The 21746-nt window shown below is 39.6% G+C and overlaps 2 protein-coding genes across 10 annotated transcripts in view; both read left to right on the top strand.

Moving 5' to 3' along the window:
- agrn (agrin) overlaps positions 1-14496 on the top strand; it is a 247953-nt gene extending 233457 nt beyond the window's left edge. For all 4 annotated transcript variants that reach the window (XM_089013232.1, XM_089013247.1, XM_089013225.1 and 1 more), the window contains 3 exons: positions 4618-4842; positions 7680-7783; positions 10573-14496. In XM_089013232.1, coding sequence (XP_088869358.1) covers positions 4618-4842; positions 7680-7783; positions 10573-10733 — 490 coding nt within the window. In that variant the 3' untranslated portion in view covers positions 10734-14496. The remainder of the gene's footprint in view (positions 1-4617; positions 4843-7679; positions 7784-10572) is intronic.
- Positions 14497-15164: 668 nt separating this feature from the next.
- The window catches only part of ptpn11b (protein tyrosine phosphatase non-receptor type 11b), a 32456-nt gene continuing 25874 nt past the window's right edge, over positions 15165-21746 (top strand). For 5 of the 6 annotated variants that reach the window (XM_089013098.1, XM_089013134.1, XM_089013117.1 and 2 more), the window contains exon 1: positions 15165-15321. In XM_089013098.1, the coding sequence (XP_088869224.1) occupies positions 15308-15321 (14 nt within the window). In that variant the 5' untranslated portion in view covers positions 15165-15307. Of the gene's footprint in view, positions 15322-19516; positions 19721-21746 lie in introns of those variants that run through there. The other variant, XM_089013125.1, reaches the window with a different exon arrangement.

The raw sequence follows: 21746 nt of genomic DNA, 5'->3' as shown, positions 1-21746 counted from the left end.
TGGATGAGTAACAAGAAAGCATTTGACTAAAATATCATCCTGGGTGTTTTGGGTATTTTAGATGCTATAAAACATTTATCTGATGTCAGGAACCAAAAAAAAAAGTGGTGTCGGTTGTCCTTTAAGTGACCTCACATTGAAATTGTAGTTCTTTTAGCCGTCCTGAGTTAAGGAACAGGAAATATGACTTCAAACAGCACTTTTCCTCTGGTGGCATTTATTTAGAAGGGCAACTTGAGAGAGCAAATTAACCAGGCCTGCGATGACACAAAATCACGATTCTGAAACGTGTGTCAATCCATCATTTGAACACGTCCAGTGATCACAACAGGGGATCATGACAATCACCATATTGGCTAGTGGACCATTAGCTTGTTTCAGCTTCGGGTCATGGGAACTCCTCCTTCCCTCTGTTTTTTTTTTGGCCTGTCCATTTCCGTTGCATGCACTTGACTTTCTCCCCCCGCCCCAACCTCCTCTCCCTTTTCCTGAAGTCCCGAGTCTGTGGAGAACCCGTCTGACCAGAGGTGAGTCTGTCAGACCTTATTCTTCATCCCACTTCTTCTTCTGAGACAAACCCTCACCCACCCTCTCAACAGGCTAAATCTCCTTCAGTGGATGCAGCATTTGTTTTAATTATCATGACAGAGTTACAAGAACATCGTCATTTTTTGATTTCATCCAAATTTAAGGCTCTGTTGGCAGTACAGTCACCTCTGAGACGCTCTCATTGAGGTTTCCCTTCTTGTATTTTACACTCTGCTGCCACCTAGAGTCACACTTGGCAGCGGGCCGTTGAGGTAACAGTATTTGAACACATGTTAGAAGTAGATAAAAATCCAAGCATTTATAAAAACAGAGGCAACGACACAGTACCGGTCGCGGAAGTCAGCGGCGTATATGAGATTTCCAAAGCCTGCGTGTGCGCCGTTGTTTTATTCATGATATTTTCAGCTCGCTTAATAACCTTGAACTTATCACTGACAAGCTGCTCGGATGGAGATTTATTGGTCCCTGTGAACTCTTTGAGGGTTTGCCAGAAGAGGATTCGTTGAGCTTTATTTGTTTTGTTTTGTTTTTTTCTTCTCTGTATGAGGAGGGGGAAAAATACAACACTTTCAAATCATTTCGTTTTTTTGTTGGTGTTTCTGGTAACCTCAGCAGATTCAGATAATGAATGACTTTTGCATCCGAGGCCTGTTGTTAAATTGGCAAATGGGTATTAAAGAACAAAAAGTGAATACATAACATAACTTTTTGTAGCCAGAATATAAGATATACAAAATGAAACACTTGTTGTTCTGCTGAGGTGAACCATATTTTTGCTTTTGGGCCAACTTTTGCCTCATTACTCTTCACAGTGTACAGTAGAGTCTCGTTATATCAATATTCTCGGGAGTCTGAAAAAAATATCGATATAACCGTACTATCGATATATCCAATCCTGTGCCGAACTTCATTAAAAGTCGGCAATACAGTGTAAACGGGGGATCTTTGATATCTCCTTGAGTTCATGGATTGCGTATGTAGCATGCTTTTGTACTGTAGTGAAGTGAAAAATAAACGTATACATTAAATAAAAACGTTATTTATTTTCATAACGCACTCTTGCAATGTCGAGTAGCACTCAACATTGTTCTATACACATGAGAGAAACCACGAACGCCAGCATGTACATATGAAACACGGTGATTATTGCAAGTGATAAAGATATCTGAATACAACACAATTAAAGACATGTATGGAAAACAAAAACTGCAACGTTTACATTACTTACGTTGATAAAGTATTCTGCGGCACGTCGAACTCTTTCGCAATGGAGGATTTGCTTCTTATTGGATTGCCCTCCACAGCCACTATTGCCTTGTGCTTCGTTCTGAGGTCATAATTCTTACGTTTCCCCATGGTTGAAATTGTCAAACAAGTGTCGAACAACTGTATACTGTATAAGAAGACTACAGTATGTTTCAGATGCTATTACAGCTCTGCTACACAGAGCAAGACACGAAAGCTGGTCACGTGATGAACGGTGTTCCCTATACAGATTTCGCTAATGGTGGTACTGTATAGAAATCCCTAAGCAAATATCAATTCAGCTTAAGCTGCTTTTTTATCGATATAAGCAGAGCAAAATGGCCGGCGGGAGATGAAAAAGGGCACCGTAGTAACCGGATTATCGTAATAACCATGTATCGTACTAAACGGAACTAATTATACATAAAAAGACTAGAAATTCAAAGAAATGAAAATAGTATTGTAATAAGCAGTACTATCAATATAACCGATATCGCTATAACGAGACTTTACTGTACCTCTTCCATTCTTGCACATTGTGGAAAAAAAGAATCACTTCTGTGACACTTTTTTTACCACACTGACTCCCGTACCATGTCGTCTGTCTCGTCTCATCTTTTGTGCTCAGCTCTTTGCCATTGTTGTTATTTTTTTATTTTTCCATCCATGTGCCACTGGTTGTTTGTTGTCCTTGTTTGTTGTCTTTGTTTAAAAAAAAAAAACCCTTTGAGGAAGGTGGATTAGAGCTTGATGCCAGATGTGTGAACAATTGCACAGATGCTGATTGATGGAATCTTACCTACGAACAGTCATGCCACATTTTTTTACATCCTCGTATGATGATTGTGGATACACATTTTGCCGTTTGGTGCAATCCCGCTTTACTATAGCATCTTATCTTCACCCTCCTTGGGTGTGAGCAGGCAGAAGATCAAACATGCCGCTGATGATATATCAACAGACACGAGAAGAGAGGTTGTGAACAACACCCGCATGGGAGACAAACAGCGTTACACTAAAACACTGTCTGCATTCCGATTGCCCTCACGTCAACAATACATAACATGGACGAAAAGCAGAGCGATGGAGTTTGCAGAATTAATTATGAATGTTTAGTGGCCCCTGAATCTTGAAGCTTCATCTTCTAGTAAGTATTTGGTAAAACTTTTTGGGCGGGAAAATCTTGCCTCGGGAAAATCTTGCCTGTTGAATAAATGTGAGAAAAATTTCAAGGTTGACAGAGAAAAGCTCAGATTCATGCGGTGTGAAATTGGAGCAAAGAGATGGGCGCGAAGCTCTCGGGGACAAGGTCAGCCCTCCCTGTATACTGGATACAATTTAGTAAAAGTGTGTTGACATACTTTTCCAAGTTCCCTGCTATTGCCACCTTGCTGCATATTTATATTTTCATATTGAGCTATATCAGTGATTATTAACTTGGGTTCAATCGAGTCCGATGGGTTTGGTGAATTGGTGTTCGACGAAGCTTTGACCATTACAAAAGAAAAAAAAAAATATCCTAATGTCTTGATTTTTTTCCCCCTGTTTTTCATTTTTAATGTCCGGAATTGGTAATTAAAAAAAAAAAAAAATTTTTTTTTTTTTGTTTGTATTTTATTTATTTTTGTATTTATTTCTTTTTTTGTTTATTTATTGATATAATTATTTATTGATTCGTTTATTTATTATTATGTTTGTTTATTTATTCATAAAAAATAATACATTTCATTTATAAGCGCCTTTCAAAACTCACAAGGGCACTTGTGTGTTTTTGTATTTATTTCTTTGTTTTTTATTTATTGATTCATTTATTTATTTGTGTGTTTGTTAATTTATTTGCTTGCTTATTTATTCATCTATCTATTCGTTTATAGTCTATCTATTTATTTATAATGATAATAATACATTTCATTTATAAGCACCTTTCAAAACTCTCAAGGATACTTGTGTGTTTATTTATTTTTTGTGTGCTTATTTATTTGTTTGTCTATTTATCTATCTATTGTTTTGGCAATACATGTATTTATTTGTGTTTGTTTATTTGTTTGTTTATTTTTTATTTATTCATTTATTTATTTAGCAAGTTTAAGAAGCACTGAAGAGAATCCTCGTTCATTTGAACTAATGTTGCAATCCCCCCCCCAGATCATTTTTTTTCTAGAATTGAATAAAACTTGAAAATGTCAGGGTAATGTCAATGTAAGAATAAAACTGTCTGTGCCATAAAAAATCTATTAACTGTGCAGGTAGTGTATTATGTAACATTTTAACACTATAATTGTAGCCACAAAGGGACATAAGTCTTCTTGTGCCGGTCCCAAGCCCGGATAAATACAGAGGATTGTGTCAGGAAGGGCATCCGACGTAAAAGCAAACATGCGGATCAAACCTCTAAAGATGGAGGACACTGATTTGCTGTGGCGACCCCTTGAAGGGAAAAGCCCAAAGGAAAAGAAGATGAAGTATTGATATATCAGTGTTACAAGAGAAATCGATATTTTGTGGTACTTTTACTTTTGTGGCGTTACATCCCCCCCCACCCTCTTCCGCCCTTTACATTCTTCCTATTAATACATATCACTCAGGCTACGCCCATTTTTGGAAGTGTTTCAAAAAGAACCCACGTGTGCCCAATTCCCAATTGTACCATCAGAAATTTCTTTTTCAACTTTCAACTAATTGTCCATCCTCGTAATCCATAATATAGTGCACCTTGTGTCCTCTTGTGTCCACCTTGCTTCACAGACTCCTCTTGGTTAACTCTTTTTCAGTTGACTGAAGGACATCCACATGTCACTTACGCTTCCACCGTTCTGCCCACAGTAAAAAGGCTCTGCTGGTGAACAAATTTGAGCTCCGCATCCGCACTGAGGCAACTCAGGGCCTTGTGCTTTGGAGTGGGAAGGGCGTGGAGCGTTCCGACTACATCGCCCTGGCCATTGTGGACGGCCGCGTTCAGATGATGTACGATTTGGGCTCCAAACCGGTGGTGCTGCGCTCCTCGGTGCGTGTCGACACCAATCGCTGGATACGCATCAAGGCGAGCAGGTGAGCGGTGCCGTGTCAGCGAAGGAAGGTTTTTCTTTTCACTTTGATGGGATTACACTTCATTCATATGCGATTCCTGTCGTTGCCATCCTTTGCATCAATCCTCTGAGTTGACAGATTAGCCTCAGATTAAGGTTATTTCCACGCCTGGTCATGCTTGAATGCGATGCGCATGGCAGATCAAATACCGTGGATGCATTAATGAATGTGGAGGAAGGAAGAACATGCAGAAGCACTTAAAGGACAACCGACGTCTCCGGACAAGTTGTGTCCATAATTTGTAAAATGGCTTCAAATGACTTATACTGAGCGTATTTTACAAAGATTCCACCGCATATAGCTATATTTTACATTTTAAGATTTGCGCTGAATATTCCGGAAGTCTTGTTTTTGAGTTGGTGACGAATCCTCACGTTACGTCACTGAAGGAAAGCCCCTGACCGAAAAAAGGACACGTTGTAGCAGTCCTTCCATCACGTCAATGCATTTTACTGTACTTTGTCTGGTCTGAAAACTTCGTGTAGCACCAAAAAGTGGCAGAAGATGGCGACAAAGCTCCATGTAAGGAATTAATCAGCCTGTGGAAACGGGCTGATTAATTCGTACGTGTTTTGGGTATTTTAGATGCTATAAAATATTTTTCTGGTGTCCGTTAGGAAACAAAAAAGTGATGTCGGTTGTCCTTTAATGTTATTTCCACGCCTGGTTATGCTCGAATGCGATGCGCATGGCAGATCAAATTCCGTGGACGCATTAATGAATGTGGAGGAAGGAAGAACATGCAGCAGTACTTAAGCTCCACATGGGAAAATGAAATAATAATGACATAAAAACCGCAGGAAGGCCAATCTCAACATACACAATAGTATCTTGACGATCAGGCTCCTGGCATGACAGCCAATGTCGCACTTTGGGGAATTAAAATCTAAATTACATTTGCAATTAATCAGATTACCACAAATTAGTTGAAGCGAGTCAAATTTGGAATCTTTTTATACCCTCTGAGGGGGTTGCGTGAGTTTTGCTTTGAGTAATCCAGTTTTCCCAAACGGTGTTGTTTATTTTCCTTTTGGACTTGCATATTATCTATATTAGAGATGGGATAAAAATGGAAACATAATTTTAGAACATCCATAAAAATAAAACAGCAAATGGGGGAAAAAAGACCCCCTAAAATAACAATCCTGTTAAAGCTGGGAAATCTATCAAATGTGAAAGGGGGGGGGGGGAATCTGCCAATATGCAAATTAGCTGGTGTTTATCTGCAAATATTCGAACATTGTAGTATAACCCAATCATTACTCGTTGACAGAATGCCAGACATGTTTTAGTTGCATTTACAATCTGGGTCTTATACTGCACTACAACATGAGTTGGTCTATTTTTTGGGTGGGTTTAGAATGTTAAGCAGGATGTCAATAATATTTCAATTGTGTGAAATTTGATGTTGGTTAAAAATGTGCAAAAAAATAGTTAACTCATTCACTGCCATTCCTCAATTCATTCGGGAATTGAAAAATGTGACGTTGCATACAAGTTTGCAATTGATTAAAGAAGTCCTTCCGTGTCATTTTGAGGCAACATCGGGGGGAAATGCATCACCAAAAACGAAGCAGAAAATGGTCTCCAAGCTCCTGTGAGAAATTAATCAGCCCGTTTCCACAGGCTGATAACTTCCTTCCATGGAGCTTGGTCGCCCTCTTCTGGCAGCTTTTTGGTGCAACACGAGGTTTTCAGATCAAACAAGTACAGCAAAATACTTTGACGTGATGGAAGGACTGCTACAATGTGTCTTTTTTTCAGTCAGGGGCGTTCCTTCAGTGACGTCACGTACTGACTTGTCACCAACTCAAAAACAAGACTTCCTGAATATTCAGTGTGAGTCTTAAAATGTAAAATCTAGCTATATGCGGTGGAATCTTTGTAAAATACACTCAGCCATTTTACAAATTATGGACACAACTTGTCCGGAGACGTCGGTTGTCCTTTAAAAAAGCATGCAAACATAAAAATTGATGAGAAAAATCGGCCTGACCAGCTGCCACCAGGCGCCACCGTTCATCGACAAAAATTGGATTAAATACGTTTAGGTTAACTTCCACGACTGTTTCGTTTGTGGACGTTGTTTGTTCCCCACAAAAAAACACAGCTAATTTCGTGGAAGGCTTTAACAAAAAGAAAGGAAGCGTGGCATTAAGCATACATCGATCACATTAAAGGATTCTGTCATTAGAAACAAATTACGCTGCTAGAAATTGGAGCATGACCCATTTATCACCTGCGGCCTGCTGGACATAAGCTTTCGCTGCGAACTCAATTGCGGCTGATAATTACATTTGCTTCCATTGTGTAAGAAAGCAGTAATAATTGATGGTTCAACGTCCACGCCAAGCCAAGGATCGCTCTCACGTCTCATCCTTGGCACATCCAGGAGCCACACATCATTTGGATATCGACGGCGGAGTAAATCAGAGCATGTGTAGTTATAGTGCTGCAATCTGTGTTGCTCGCCGTTTTAATGAGGCCCCCACCTCGCTCGGAATGACACTTTAGTGGCTTCAAATTATCCCCGTCATCACTATTCTTGAGTGCGTGCTGCCGCTTAGTACGTGGGGGGGGGGGCGCCTTGCATGAATGCCACTCTTGCGGTATCTGTTAGCTGCTAGTCGGGCGCATTTAGAACACTTGCTTGTCAAAGGCGTTCATGGCGTGCTTAGTGCTCTGCCAGTGAAGCGTTGGAGTCATGATGCTTGAGATGAAATCAAAAGAACATTTTACAGCGACGTGTGACGCACATGCTTCTAAATAACAGTGACATTTTTTTTTTCTTTCCGCAGAGCGCTACGAGACGGATCGCTACAAGTCGGTAATGAGGCGGCAGTGACGGGATCATCGCCTTTGGCGGCAACTCAGCTGGACACAGACGGTGCTCTTTGGTTGGGTAGGTGGAGAAATAGATCATCTGCTTTGAACCATGTCTACAAAATGGCTTCCGTCATTGTGGCGCTTTGCTCCACCTGACCAAGACCCAATTTTTATTATTGTTATTTTTTCTCTAGTGTGGTCCATTTAACACTTTCGGGGACGCCAGATTGCAGGCATGATTGATAATTTTACAATATCACACAACAATGTGCAGAAAGTGCTTCCAATTTGAATGACTTTATCTGTTGTCAAATTATTTTATTCTTATTTTTTTTTGTTCTCTTCAAGATGGCGCCGCAAGAGTGGCTGCCTTTCCAGCTGCTCCTGTATTTGGTTTTTCTACTTCTTCCCTTCCTTTCCTCTTCCGTCCTTAACTCTGCTGCTGTGAAATGTAATTTATCTCCACTGCATGACTAATATAGGCTAATCCAATCCAGTCCATTTCAAGAATATGTGCACCAAAAGGCACCACTTGAATTTGGAGGGGGCGGGGCTAAAAAAAAACAGGTCCTTCAAACGAGCTGATTTGTCTCCTGGGAATTTTTATCAGCGAATATCAAATAGTTGTCTCGGTGCAACACACAACGATTCACCATCACGTTATTTATGTTTTTTCCTTCTTATTTCGCCATCTACACGGATCAACACAAAGTTTTCAGACCAAACAAAGTACCGCAAAATGCATTGTGTGTCGCTTTCTCGGTCAGGGGCGTTCCTTCCGTGACGTCAGGAATCGTCACCAACTCAAAAACAAGACTTCCTGAATATTCAGCGCGAGTCTTAAAACGTAGATTAGAGGTATATGCGGTGGAATCTTTGTAAAATACGCTCAGTAGAAGTCATTTGAAGCGATTTGACAAATTATGGACACAACTTGTACGGAGGCATCGGTTGTCCTTTTAACTCTTATTTATATTTTGGAAATGTGGGAAAGCTCACATGAGTAAAATTTATAAAATTATTTTGTTGACTTGCCTAAAATGATCAGAGAGCTTTAAAAATGATCAGAGTTTTAAATTTCACTCAGCTTTTCCTTTTTTTTCAAACAGTGTCGAATTGGTTCAATTGAAAGCACAACAAGCACACAGTGCACCACCACACTTGGTATGGCAGCTCGAGTGTATCAAAAAGTGGTGTACTTTGATGTCTTTTTCACACTCAAAAAGCATTTTAATGTGGAACGACCAAAAACCAAATCTTGCGGCTTGGTCGAGACAAAGGAGGTGTGTTGTTGCATTCAGGTAACGACATGATGTCAAGTTGAGAGAACTGAGCCCCGCAGCACGAATACATAATCCTCCAATCCTTCCGTCAAGTGCTCTTCTTTTTTAAATCCCCTTTTCACCCTCCGTCGTTAATTTGACGATAACACGTGTGAAATTGGGCCGGTCGATCCCTGGATTTCTAAGGTGCACAATCCGATTAAGATGGCCACCAAAGAAGGAGTAAAAGAGCTTTTGACGGGAAAGTGAACCCTGACTCCAGCCGATAAGGGCACGGACATCAGCCATGAGGGAAATGTACAAACTTGTATAAATATTTGAATTAAAAACTTGCTGCTGCATCAGAAAAAGATGACAAATTTGACCGTGCTGGCACGAATAACGTCATTCGCCATCACAGTTTTTATTGTAGGAGAATAGGAGGCGTCTTAACAGGCATTGGCTCACTGCATCTCCTCAAAGAATTAATTTAGATTTTAATTTAAATTGAAAAGGTGCGAAAATAGAGAGCACAATTGAGAAAATCAATTGCATTGAATTACAAGAGTGCTCATTTCACGTGAGAGAAGAACTCTTTCTATTAAAACACATGATGACTGCCCTTAGATGGCTACCTTCCAATTTATATATCAAAATCTAAAACTGTGCCCTTCCAAAGATAATAACGGTCTCACTTGATTGACAGCGCAAACGAATGTGGTTGGAGTCATCATCACACCGACAGTTATTTCAAGAATGTCGTGATGGAAGGACCGCTACAATGCGTCTTTTTTACGGTAAAGGGCAGACCTTTAGTGACGTCACGTACGGACTCGTCACCAACTCAAAAACAAGACTTCCTGAATATTCAGCGCTTTGTAAAATACGTTCAGTAGAAGTCATTTGAAGCCATTTTCCAAATTATGGACACAACTTGTCCGGAGACGTCGGTTGTCCTTTAAGCAACTTCTGTATTTTGTTTTTCTACTTATTCTTTTCCTTAACTCTTCCTTTCATGACTTTGCTGCTGCGAAATGTAAATTTCTCCACTGTGAGACTAATAAAGGATAATATAATATAATATATAATATAGATATAATATAATATGATATGATATGATATGATATGATACGGTACAATACAATACAATACAATACAATACAATACAATATAATATAATGTAATTAATTAATATAATATAATTAAGGTAATGTAATTATAATGTAATAGAATAGAATAGAATAGAATAGAATAGAATAGAATAGAATAGAATAGAATAGAATCATTTCTGATCTTGCAGTTTGTCACATTCCTAGAAGATTAAAATCTAAACATGAATCAAATTTTACCTCTCTCCAATTATGTTTTTCTTATGTTGTGTGCTCAATTGCAGATTTAATAATCTAACAAGAAAACTCAAAGAGAAAACATCCGTAAATTCCACACCCCAAACTCACTCTCCTGTGAAACTATTTACGCTCCGTGACATCCTACCGCTATTATGTTCGTATTGACAGGGAGACAAATGGCACCTTTTGGTATGGCTCGATTTGTTTGCAATTTCCAACGGCTGACCTGTCATTTTGTTTGCTGTTGCTCTCAGGCGGTCTGGAAGAAGTGGCAGTGGCCCGTCGGTTGCCGAAGGCCTACAGCACGGGCTTTGTGGGCTGCATGAAGGACGTGGTGGTGGACGGCGTGGAGCTCCATCTGGTGGAGGACGCCTTGAATAGCCCACAAATATTACACTGTCCAGCGGCCAAATAAGCAGCCGGGCACTTGAGGGAAAGGGGATAAAAATAAAAACACTGAGAGAAATGAGGAAACAAATCAATCAATACTCAAGAAATCACCTCACTCTTTCAACTCCCTCCATAGCCATAGCACCCATGTCTCCTGCTGTAATTATTTTCTATTTTTGTCAACTTTTCATCGGTTTATATATGGGAAGAAAACATTTTTTTTCTTATTGTTTTTTTTTTCTTATTGTTTTTTTTTATTCTCCACCTCCATTCACGTCAATTGCATTTTTTTAATCAATACAAAACCTATTTTTCTGTGGAATCGTTTTGCTGTTATATCCGTCGCCAAGGTAACAAGAAAAGGTTACTTATTGATTTTGCTCATTACTTGAACTCTGGTGTTGACTTAGAGTCCTTTCATGGTGCCATATCTGTCACTTACATTCCCAGAACATCTTTTTTTTTACATCCAATAATATATACTCGATGTACACCCATGTTATATAGTACGACTACATTCCCTCACCACCTTACCAGCTCATTGTATTTCCCAAATGGGACTCTTTGAGGTCAGTCAAGCTGCTACAGGGACAAAGTACAATAAATACATAAATACATTCACTCCTCCACTCCCGTCTTATATTCACAGCGCCCAAAAAAATATATGAATTTCAATTCAAATTCATCTTTTACCAGATCATGAGCCCATCTAACTCTAACACCATCACGACATGAAATAACATTATATAAATAAATTGTTTATAAATCATACCAGAGACTGTGAATGTTTAAAGGACAACCGACATCACTTTTTTGTTTCCTAACTGACATCAGAAAAACGTTTTATAGCATCTAAAATACTCAAAACACGCAGTATGATATTTTTAGTCAAATGCAAAACACCAATAAAAATGACTTAAAGTGGCCAAAATCTGCACAAAAAAAAATGAACCCGGAAGTGGCCAATTTCAGAAGGTCCCGCCTCCTTGTTCGTGGTGTCACCCCAAGACGTCTTGCCTTGCTGGAGAATCAAAACAATGGCTTCAGATTTGGAGAATATGCTTTCTTGTTACTCATCCAGTTATGAATGTAATTGAAATAGTTTTGAAGAGGAAAGCATACATGTTTGCAATCAATTAATGACGTACAAACAAGTCTTTCCGGGTCATTTTGAGGTATCTGGGGGCGGGAAATGTAGCACCAAAAAGAGGCAGAAAATGGCGACAAAGCACAGTGTAAGGAATTAATCAGCCCGTTTCCACAGGCTGGTTAATTCCTTTCATCGAGCTTTGTCGCCCTCTTCTGCCTCTTTTTGGTGCGACACGAAGTTTTCAGACCAAACAAAGTACAGCAAAATACATTGACGTGATGGAAGGACAGCTGTGTCCTTTTTCCGGTCAGGGGCGTTCCTTCAGTGACGTAACGTGAGGACTCGTCACCAACTCAAAAACAAGACTTCCGGAATATTCAGCGCGAGTTTTAAAATGTAAAATATAGCTATATGCGGTGGAATCTTTGTAAAATACGCTCAGTCGAAGTCATTTGAAGCCATTTTACAAATTATGGACACAACTTGTCCGGAGACGTCGGTTGTCCTTTAAGGTTGGTTCTCCTCAGAGAGAACTTGGCTTTTTTATGTCAACAAATGATCATTCATATTGATCACTATTAATGCATGGATGTCTTCAGCGTTGATTTTTCTGTCCTTAACACGCAAAAAAAAAACATACAAGAACAAAAATTATTTTTTTTATGACAATAACAAAAGTATTGGCTCACTTCCTGTATGTTTTCAAAGCTTTTCCTGGGAGTTGCGCAGTAACCTTGAATGGCACACGAGAAAAAAAGATGATGAGAACAGAAAAAAAGAGACAATGATCGTGGGATGTTATCTTGCCTGTTTAACAGTCAACAAACAACAAAAGACTTGCTTTTTTCTTCTCATCCACATTCCCGGAAGAATCGGATGGGGCTGTTGAGAAAGACTGTGACCCTTGTCGAAGCCATAACAGCCACAAATCAATGGCAATTCCTTGTTAACTAACTAACATACTGTTGTAGCGCATGGATTTGTAAACGGTCATTGATGTAATGAGGAGTTGCTGAACCACAATAAGCTGTGATGACTGATATCTTCTTTTGATATGAGATCTTTTGGCAATATATATATTCTCAAACAAAATCATCCATACCTGTTTGGTGGTTAAGTAGCAAACAGTCTTGTTCGTTGACATTCAGAAAACAATGTTTTCTCATAGAAAAGATCTGGCATCCATTTTTATGTACAGCCCATCTGTTTTAAAGGACAACCGACACCACTTTTTTGTTTCCTAAGTGACATCAGAAAAACGTTTTATAGCAGGTAAAATACCCAAAACACGCAGGCTGATATTTTTAGTCAAATGCAAAACACCAATAAAATGAATTAAAGTGTGCTAAAACTGCAACAAATTGAGCTGCGAATTGGGGATTTTCAGAAAGTCCCGTCCCCAGTTCGTGACGTCACGCCAAGACGTCTTGCCTTGCTCCAGAATCAAAACAATGGCTTCAGATTCTGAAAAAAATGCTTTCTTGTTACTCATCCAGTTATGAATATGATTCAAATAGTTCTGAAGAGGAAAGCATAAATGTTTGCAATCGATTAAAGGAGTCCTCCCAGATCAATTCGAGCCGTCAATGACAGCAATGTAGCATCCCAGACAAAAGCAGAAGATGGTGCCCAAGCTCCGTTGGAAATGGGCTGATTTATCTGATGGGAATTTGTGTCAGCGAATATCAAATAGTTGTCTTGGTGCAACATACGATTCACCTTCGCGTTATTTGTGTTTTCCTTCTAATTTCGCCATCAACACGAAGTTTTCAGACCAAACAAAGTACCGCAAAATGCATTGTGTCGCTTTCTCGGTCAGGGGCGTTCCTTCTGTGACGTGATGTCAAGAATCGTCACCAACTCGAAAACAAGACTTCCTGAATATTCAGCATGAGTCTTAAAACGTAAAATATAGCTTTAATATGCGGTGGAATCTTTATAAAATACGCTCAGTAGAAGAAGTCATTTGAAGTGATTTTACAAATTATGGACACAACTTCCCCGAAGGCGTCGGTTGTCCTTTAAGTGTAAATTTGGCAACATGTGTTATCTGTGGAGGTTTATGTTATTTTTATTTTTTTAGTAATATACACTGGAGCCATGTCTCTTCTGCCACACTTTGTTAAATGTACATGGGGGAGGGGATGTCACAAAAGCTATTATATAACTTGAATGCTTAATATCAGATGAAATCAGGAAACTCTCTTCTGGTGTATCAAGACGCGTTTCAGTTCCAGCACTCGCTCTCTTAATATTTTTGTTGTTGTTGTTTTTCCTGCCATGTTGTTCTTTGGATTGGACCAATTCACATGGCGACACTTAAAAATATATGAATATTTGTATGTGACTCCAAACAATAAAGCCACATGATTTGATGCCAACTTGGAATTGCCTTTAAAGCCAGCAGTCACTTTGACTCTAAGCATCGTCTGTATTTTAGCCAATGAATAAGCCCCATTCCCGTATAATAGTAATAAAAATGACGGATAGTCATAGGAAAAAAAATGCAAGAGGAATGTTGAGTTCCTCTCTTCTGTTCCTTATTTATATCTCAAAGTGGATGTAAACTACTGTCTGATCACCAACCTCGTCAAAGGGCAGTGCATCAAGTAATAGTGGTATGACCTGAACATTACTAACTTTATGACCTTTGTCTTGTGTTCCTACCATCATGAAATAAAATGTCTACCAAAATGGACTTTGTGCTTCTCATTGTTCCATCCATGTATCCATATCTGCTTGAATATCTATAAAAGTGAAATAGATTGAATGTATGAAAGTAAAAATAAGGTACTCCAGTCCAGTTACACTGAGCTTTGTCGCCCTTTTCTGCCTCTTTTTGGTGCAACACGAAGTTTTCAGACCAAACAAGTACAGCAAAATGCATTGACGTGATGAAAGGACTGCTACAATGTGTCCTTTTTTTGGTCAGGGGCGTTCCTTCTGTGACGTCATATTCAGCGCGAGTCTTAAAACGTAAAATATAGCTATATGCTGTGGAATCTTTGTAAAATACGCTCAGTAGAAGTCATTTGAAGCCATTTTATGAATTATGGACACAACTTGTCCGGGGACGTCGGTTGTCCTTCAAGATGTGTGCAGCACTTACTGTACATTAAAATTTATTTTTATTTTGGAAGTCCGAGCAGGAAGCTCCACTCCAGTAGCCATGTTATGTGTTATAATCAGATGCCCATAGTACTATAACAAAAAGGTCCGTGTTTTCCAAGTGTTCTTAATGTTTAATGTTCAACCAATAGAATTTAAAGTAACGTATTTAATCTGCAGTCGTTTTAAGTGATTTAGTACTCCAACATCACACAGGTACTGGGAGTTTGTTCTGAAGGTCGAAGCCGGAACATAAGCCCCATTACTTGTAATGTGTGAAACTTGTTGAGCCGGTAAGCCAAATAGCCAGCGCTCGCTTAAACTGTCCGCCGCTCTCGAAACACTCTTGCGCGTGGACAAGATCAACATTCAAGAACTCCTGAAAGCCCGGAGAGACTGCGATGACATCTCGCAGGTAAAGTTCCGTTCTCTTGTGTTTTTTAAACTGTCACCTGTGACGTCCAAAGTATCGGGACACCTGCTTCACTTTGCACGAGCCGAGCTCCTGCAACTTTGCTGCGGCTGGGAAATTGTGAGGGCGCCTGCAGTTGCTGGAGGTCAGGGGATACTTTCATTTTTTGGCGATCTAAACTCAGACAAACACTCTCATAAAAGAACATTCCCCTTATGGTTAAATAGTCACGTTAAAAACATTGACAAAGAAAGTCAGTGGTATTTTCTCTCTCTCCTGAATTGTCGATTTGACTTCATGTAAAATATGTACACACACTGTATGTTGTATTGGATCTCAAAACAATGCTCATATTCGGTGAGCCTAATGTTATGCACAAAGTTTAGATCTATTGTGACTTCTAATTTGGTTTTGTCTGAAGGCGCAGTTGCTGAGGCCGACCACTGCGGAATACTAGTACTCGTCCAATGTTAGTAGTGTATCCAATATCGCCCTGTTTTTCGTATATCTTTTTTAACGAATATTTGGTATGCTCGAGTTCAGTCGGATATGAAAAATGTGCTGTACTCGCTGTTCACATCCAGGCCAAGTATTTGTCTCCGTGCTTCAAGATTTTGTCCTGCTGCAAGGTGAGTTGGAAGATGTTGACTCATTTTGTGCATCACACGCTTCACAAATTGCTTTCTTTGCACTCCTATAGTTTGTAGTTGACACAGTAAAGATGATACGGTTGGTAAACCGGTTAATGTGGCAGAAGTGCTAGTTGACATCGGTATTGTCCTGAAAATCATTAATTTGTGTTTTTCCCCCGAGACTTGTACGTACTTGGGTTTTCGTAAAATTCTATGAACTTCACAAAATGGAAAGTACAACAGGACAGTTGATAAACACATTCTGAGATGATGTTTTTTCCCCCAAAAAAATGTAATAAAACAAAAGGAACTAATATGTTTCAAGATTAAAGAGTCACACAATTTCAATTGCCTTAAAAATAATGAATTAACGTAAATGTGTTAAAAGTGTAAAAAAACAACATTCAGAAACCATAATATTGTGTGACAGTGTTTCAAAGTTTAGTGTTATATAAGTGAAGTATTTTTACCCAAAATGATGTAAAAATTTCACAGTACCAACAAAAGATACCGCAGCTCAACCTTCACCAAACTTTTTTTCCTCACTCTGTCTCATTACATTTAAATCCACACATATTGTCGCCTTCTCTTCTCATCCATCCAAAATACTGTAACGTCCTGTTGCTTGTTCTGTATTCATTCTGAACTCACCAAAAGAGGTCCACCCCTCCCCATAGGCGACCCCCCTTTTGTTAATGGAGCAGACCGCATCTGTCATTGAGACTCATTTGAGAAGAGTGAGTCAGTTTTCTCTGTAGGGCAACAGGAAAACAACAGCATGTGTGGAGGAATAAGATAACGCTGGCAACATTTCCAGGAGAACTCTCCTCACCACCAACTGTTCGTGCTTTTTTTTTTTCGAATGCACCGTACTGTAGGATTCCCAAAGCTGCAAGAGAGAGGGGAAAAAAGTTGCTTTGTTTTCAATTAAAAAAAAGTTAAATCGAATATATTGTACTATTGTTAATACACCACTTTTTTACTGATTTCATAACTCCTAAAATATTTTTTCAAGATGTATTCATTAGATTTTTTTAATGCACTGTACTGCAGGATTCCCGAAGATACAAGAGAGAGGGGAGAAAAAAGTATGATGTTGCTGTGTTTTCAATTAAAAAGTAGACCACATTTTTACTCATTTCATAACTCCTAAAATATTTTAATGATCTATTTACAGTATTTGATTACTTTTAAATCACTTTACTGCAGGATTTCCAAAGGTGCAAGAGAAAGCAAAAAATAACTATGAAGTTGCTGTTCGTTAAATTAAAGAAAAGTCAAATTCAATACATTGTTCTGTTTTTTTAAATACACGACATTACTCCTAAAGTATTTTTCAAAAATAATATTCATTTGATTATTATTTTTTTTTTGTCAGCCATGTGAGCATATATTATTGGATGTTGAATATGTATTTATTGTATATGGCCTTCTTCTTCTTCTTCCTTTGACATTCAGTCTTCTTCAATTTGACACGGTCTGAACTCATCAAAACCTTGTCCGTCATCATGGAGTTTATACTTACGCATTTGGTTTGAAACATGTATAGTATACATCATTTCATCTTTATGAGAATCCTTTTAAATGCTCTGATGACATAAGTCGTATGTTTTACACTGCGTGTAAATACTACAGCTAAAAATACAGATCACATTAGCGAAACCCACACCCCAAGACTCGTCTGTGACCAATATAGCCCTTGCGAGGCATCTGATGCCATGCTGGGGCTGCTAAGTAAACCACCTTTTTGTCGGCGGCCGTGACAGGCATGCTGTAAATACCTTGAGACATGACGTAAGGGGCAAAACAGCAGCTGATGCCTCCCGTGCCCCATTTTCCAACCAGCTTGAGGCCCAACACCAAGCTCCAAGCTGCCTGTGTCATTCCCATGACACCTTTTGTTTTCTTCTGTTATCAGGCCAAAGCAGGTTATTTTGCAATCTAATGCACTCATTTTTTTGTTTGTTTGTTTGTCTGGTTCACTGCTCCTGGCTTTTGCGAGAATGTGGGTCGGTCGCATGGTGGCTGTCAAAGGAAATCCTATTCTTGGAAAGCCCTGAGTCACTGATTTCCAGAAGTCATGATCTGAGAAGGAGCGAGTGAGACATTGTAGTCATCAAATTATCGGACTTTAATTGATAAATGAAATAAATTCATCAAACTTAATAATGTGGAGAGGTGGCGGCTTGGTGTTCGACTGGTTAGCATGTTGGCTTCAGGCGCTCCAGCCTTCCTGTGTGGAATTTGCATGTTCTCCCTGTGCTTGCATGGTTTTCTCTGGTACTCGGGTTTCCTCCTACGTTCCAAAAACAAGCCCTGGAGGTTAACCGAACCCTCTAAATCAAGGTAGTCAAAGTCCTTTTTTGCCGCGGGCCACATTGTAGTCACGGTTTCCTCTCGGGGCGCGTTATGAATTTGAGGAAGCCATTACACATATCACATAGAGAACGCACAACAAATGAATGAATAACTAATTTTAAAATCTGAAGTAAAGAATAATGACTGTTATTGTGGTTTTCATTCGACAATTTCAATATTTGGTTCAGACCTTTGCATCATGTAACTTGACATACTTGATTTGCTTTCACGGACCGAATAAAATGATGTGGCAGAACTGCCCCCAGGCCTGGACTTTAACACCTGTGCTCAATATTGTTCTTGGGCATGAGTGTAAGCGCTATTGAGGGTTTGTGTGTGTGTGTGTGTGTGTGTGTGTGTGTGTGTGTGTGTGTGTGTGTGTGTGTGTGTGTGTGTGTGTGTGTGTGTGTGTGTGTGTGTGTGTGTGTGTGTGTGTGACCTGCGAGTGTCTGGCAACTGGTTCAGGGTGCCCCCCACCAACTGCACAGCTGGGAGAAGCTCCAGCGACCATTGTGAGATAAGCGGATCAGAAAATGAATGTCGCTCTCTCTCAGTCTCTCTCTCTCTGATTTCAATATTTAGGTCTATGTGTCCAGTGAATGCAATTCCCTTGTACAAAGTGTTTTAAATACTTAATCCAAGGGTCACCGAAAAGTCATCCTGAAAATGTCTCGTCTGATACTGGATTTAATTACACGTTCATCCCATGGCTAAAAAATGAATAGCCTAATGGCACGCTGCTGAATTGGCCGGATTGCACATAGTGTTATCTTGGCCAGGGCCTACTATGATCTGGTGTAACTACACCACACACGATTAGATGTAATCTCCAGGCACGGGCAACACAGCTGTTGTGTTCACCCCCTCTGACAAGTCCGAGCCAGGACCTGTCGGTGCCCTGATCTGGTCTGGCATGGTCTGGCCCCTGTCACAGCCAGCAAAAACTCGCTTGGTTTGGGGGATCACAAGCTGGATTCTGTTTGTTGTTGACCCCGTGGGAGGAAGGCGGTCAGACCAGTCGGCCTTAAGGTTGTCATACTCACCTAAAGCGGGGAAAGGAGGGAGAGGGGGCAGTGGAGGGGTAGTCTGGAGTCTGATAGTGCTATCAGGCTCTCTCACATTCATCCAAATCCCAGATTACAAACCCTCCGCCCCTTGCGCTCCCTTACGCACTCCCTCTCTTTCAACCATTTGCGCAAAGCACCACGTTGTTCTCTCACTGTTTTATTCGCGCTGACCCGCTAACACGGACAAGAACACACCCCTAAACTCCCCTACACACCCTCAGGCTCACGATTTGTCTCGATTTTTGTCCTGCTTCCCTCCTGCCCTCACTTGTGTAACTTTTCTGGATTATTAAAATCTCTGGAGAAGGAAAGGGGCTTGTGAAAGGCTTCGACCAGAATGGTGAGGTAGGCAGAAGTAATCCCCTTCAACTTTCCCCATGTTACTGCTCTCACGAAAGAATGCATTGAGCTCCACCTATGTTCATGTCGTTTAATAGAAACATACAACAGGTGTGGGATAGTGACACCTGGCACAGAACCAAATAACTTGGAAGAGTCATTCAGACCTTTCTTCTGAATTATGACCAACTAAAACCACAGCAGTGATCAAAGTTTTGCCATCATGATTTTTTTTTTCACTGTACTTTACTGCATGCCAATTGTTTGGTAGTTTTGGTGTTTTCCATCGCAGTCTTTGGTGAAACTGGTTCAGCATCATTTCCGAGTTGATATTCACAATCACCATATGATTGACATGTTCGTTTCTGGGCATGATCACAATCTATATCTGATTGACTTGCTCGCTTCTGGGTGAACCTTGATTTCCATCTCAATCCGATAAAATAAAAATCATAGTCCCATTTTTATCCGGGATATAACTTTTGTTGTCTTGTCACATATTTCTTGTAGCATGTCCCCATTGTTTTGATGTTTTCATTGTGACAGCAGTTCTGGGATGGAAGGATTAAATATAGATTAGTGACAGACCACATTTTTTATTTGCCCCACACTTATCTTTTTTCGATGTATCTGTGAAGGATTAAAGAAAAAAACAAGACAATGAGTAATCTGTTCACCAGCTGACACACGCGACCTCTCCGCGGTTCCTCAGTAGAGTCCATTTTCAGAAATTATCCGAGCATAGCATTTTTTATAACAGAGGTGTCACATAAAATAAAAAAATGGCCTGTGACCCCCAAAAAATCCCCCAAAATATGCTTATTCTTACACATTGACTGTGTTTCAACAATAAGTTACATTTTGGTGGTTGCTGCCTAAAAACGTGATCTTGAATTTTAGTTCCAAGTGGAGGACAAAGTCTGCCTAAATGCAAAGATGACTGGACGATCCGAATTAGGACTGGAGAATGACCAACTATCGTCAGACCAACAAAAACCGAAGAGGCTTTGATCGCTAATAATTTAGCTGGCTGCAGATTGAACATGATCAATGTTTAACCAGACAGATTTAACATCTAACGTACAGTATACGAATGGTCATTTTAATGTTGGCATGTTCTGTTGTGAATCGCAAGTTGTCACAATCTCCAAGTGATTTTTTTAACGCACTCAAATACAAATAAATACAATAACATCTCTATCGACTCATATAACCTTATTTTTGACCAACTTTTTCCTTGGATGACCTGAAATAATTGTTCCCTCTGCTTCCAACTAATAAAATCCATGACGACTTTTTTGCATTGAGATACAGCATCTGCAAAACACACTTGATTGAAATCTTTTGCCAATTGGTTTATCATGCGCGTCCGATTTCAATTAAATCAGCGTACAAATTCAGCAGAGCGAATAACTATCATATAATCATCAAAATCTTAAATTTTGAAGCATCCCCTGACCGGACCCCCTATATCCCCTAAAATCCTTTTCTAAAACTATCGGAGGCCTTTATCCTATTGAGCCACAAAATATAGACTTTAACGTAACCCCTTCAAATTGTTAAATATATAATTTGTACCATTGCTGCTGCAGCTTGGACTTTGCACTTTGAAGTGATTAAAATTGCATCAGCTGGCGCCAAATCCAGCCTGGTGAGGATCCAGGTCAGGTACATTCTGGGACAGATGCCTGCCTTGTATTTTGAGCTGATCCAGTTCTTCATTTTGCAATTATCTCGTCTTCATATACCTGCATATTTTCCTAATAACTGTACATCCCAATTATTCCAGTGTAATTTAAGTTCAAGAAAACTTGTGGAGAAATATGCCAATTGCAACAGCCAAGCCACCGTTGTCACTTGGAATTGTCTATCAAGTAAAAAAATAGCCACTGAAGGTTTTATCTCTCAATGCAGAGTGCTAAAGTCTGACATTTACATTTATCTCCCAGAATGATATTTCTTGCCTTTTCCATGACTGTCAGTTAAACTGAACGGTTAGAATTTAATGAGAATTTTGCACGTTAGATAAAGG

This window comes from Hippocampus bargibanti, linkage group LG01 (genome assembly GCF_051943395.1).
Source record: "Hippocampus bargibanti isolate YZ-2025 linkage group LG01, ASM5194339v1, whole genome shotgun sequence".
NCBI classification, from domain to species: Eukaryota; Metazoa; Chordata; class Actinopteri; order Syngnathiformes; family Syngnathidae; genus Hippocampus; species Hippocampus bargibanti.
This window is presented reverse-complemented; position numbering and strand designations above follow the sequence as displayed.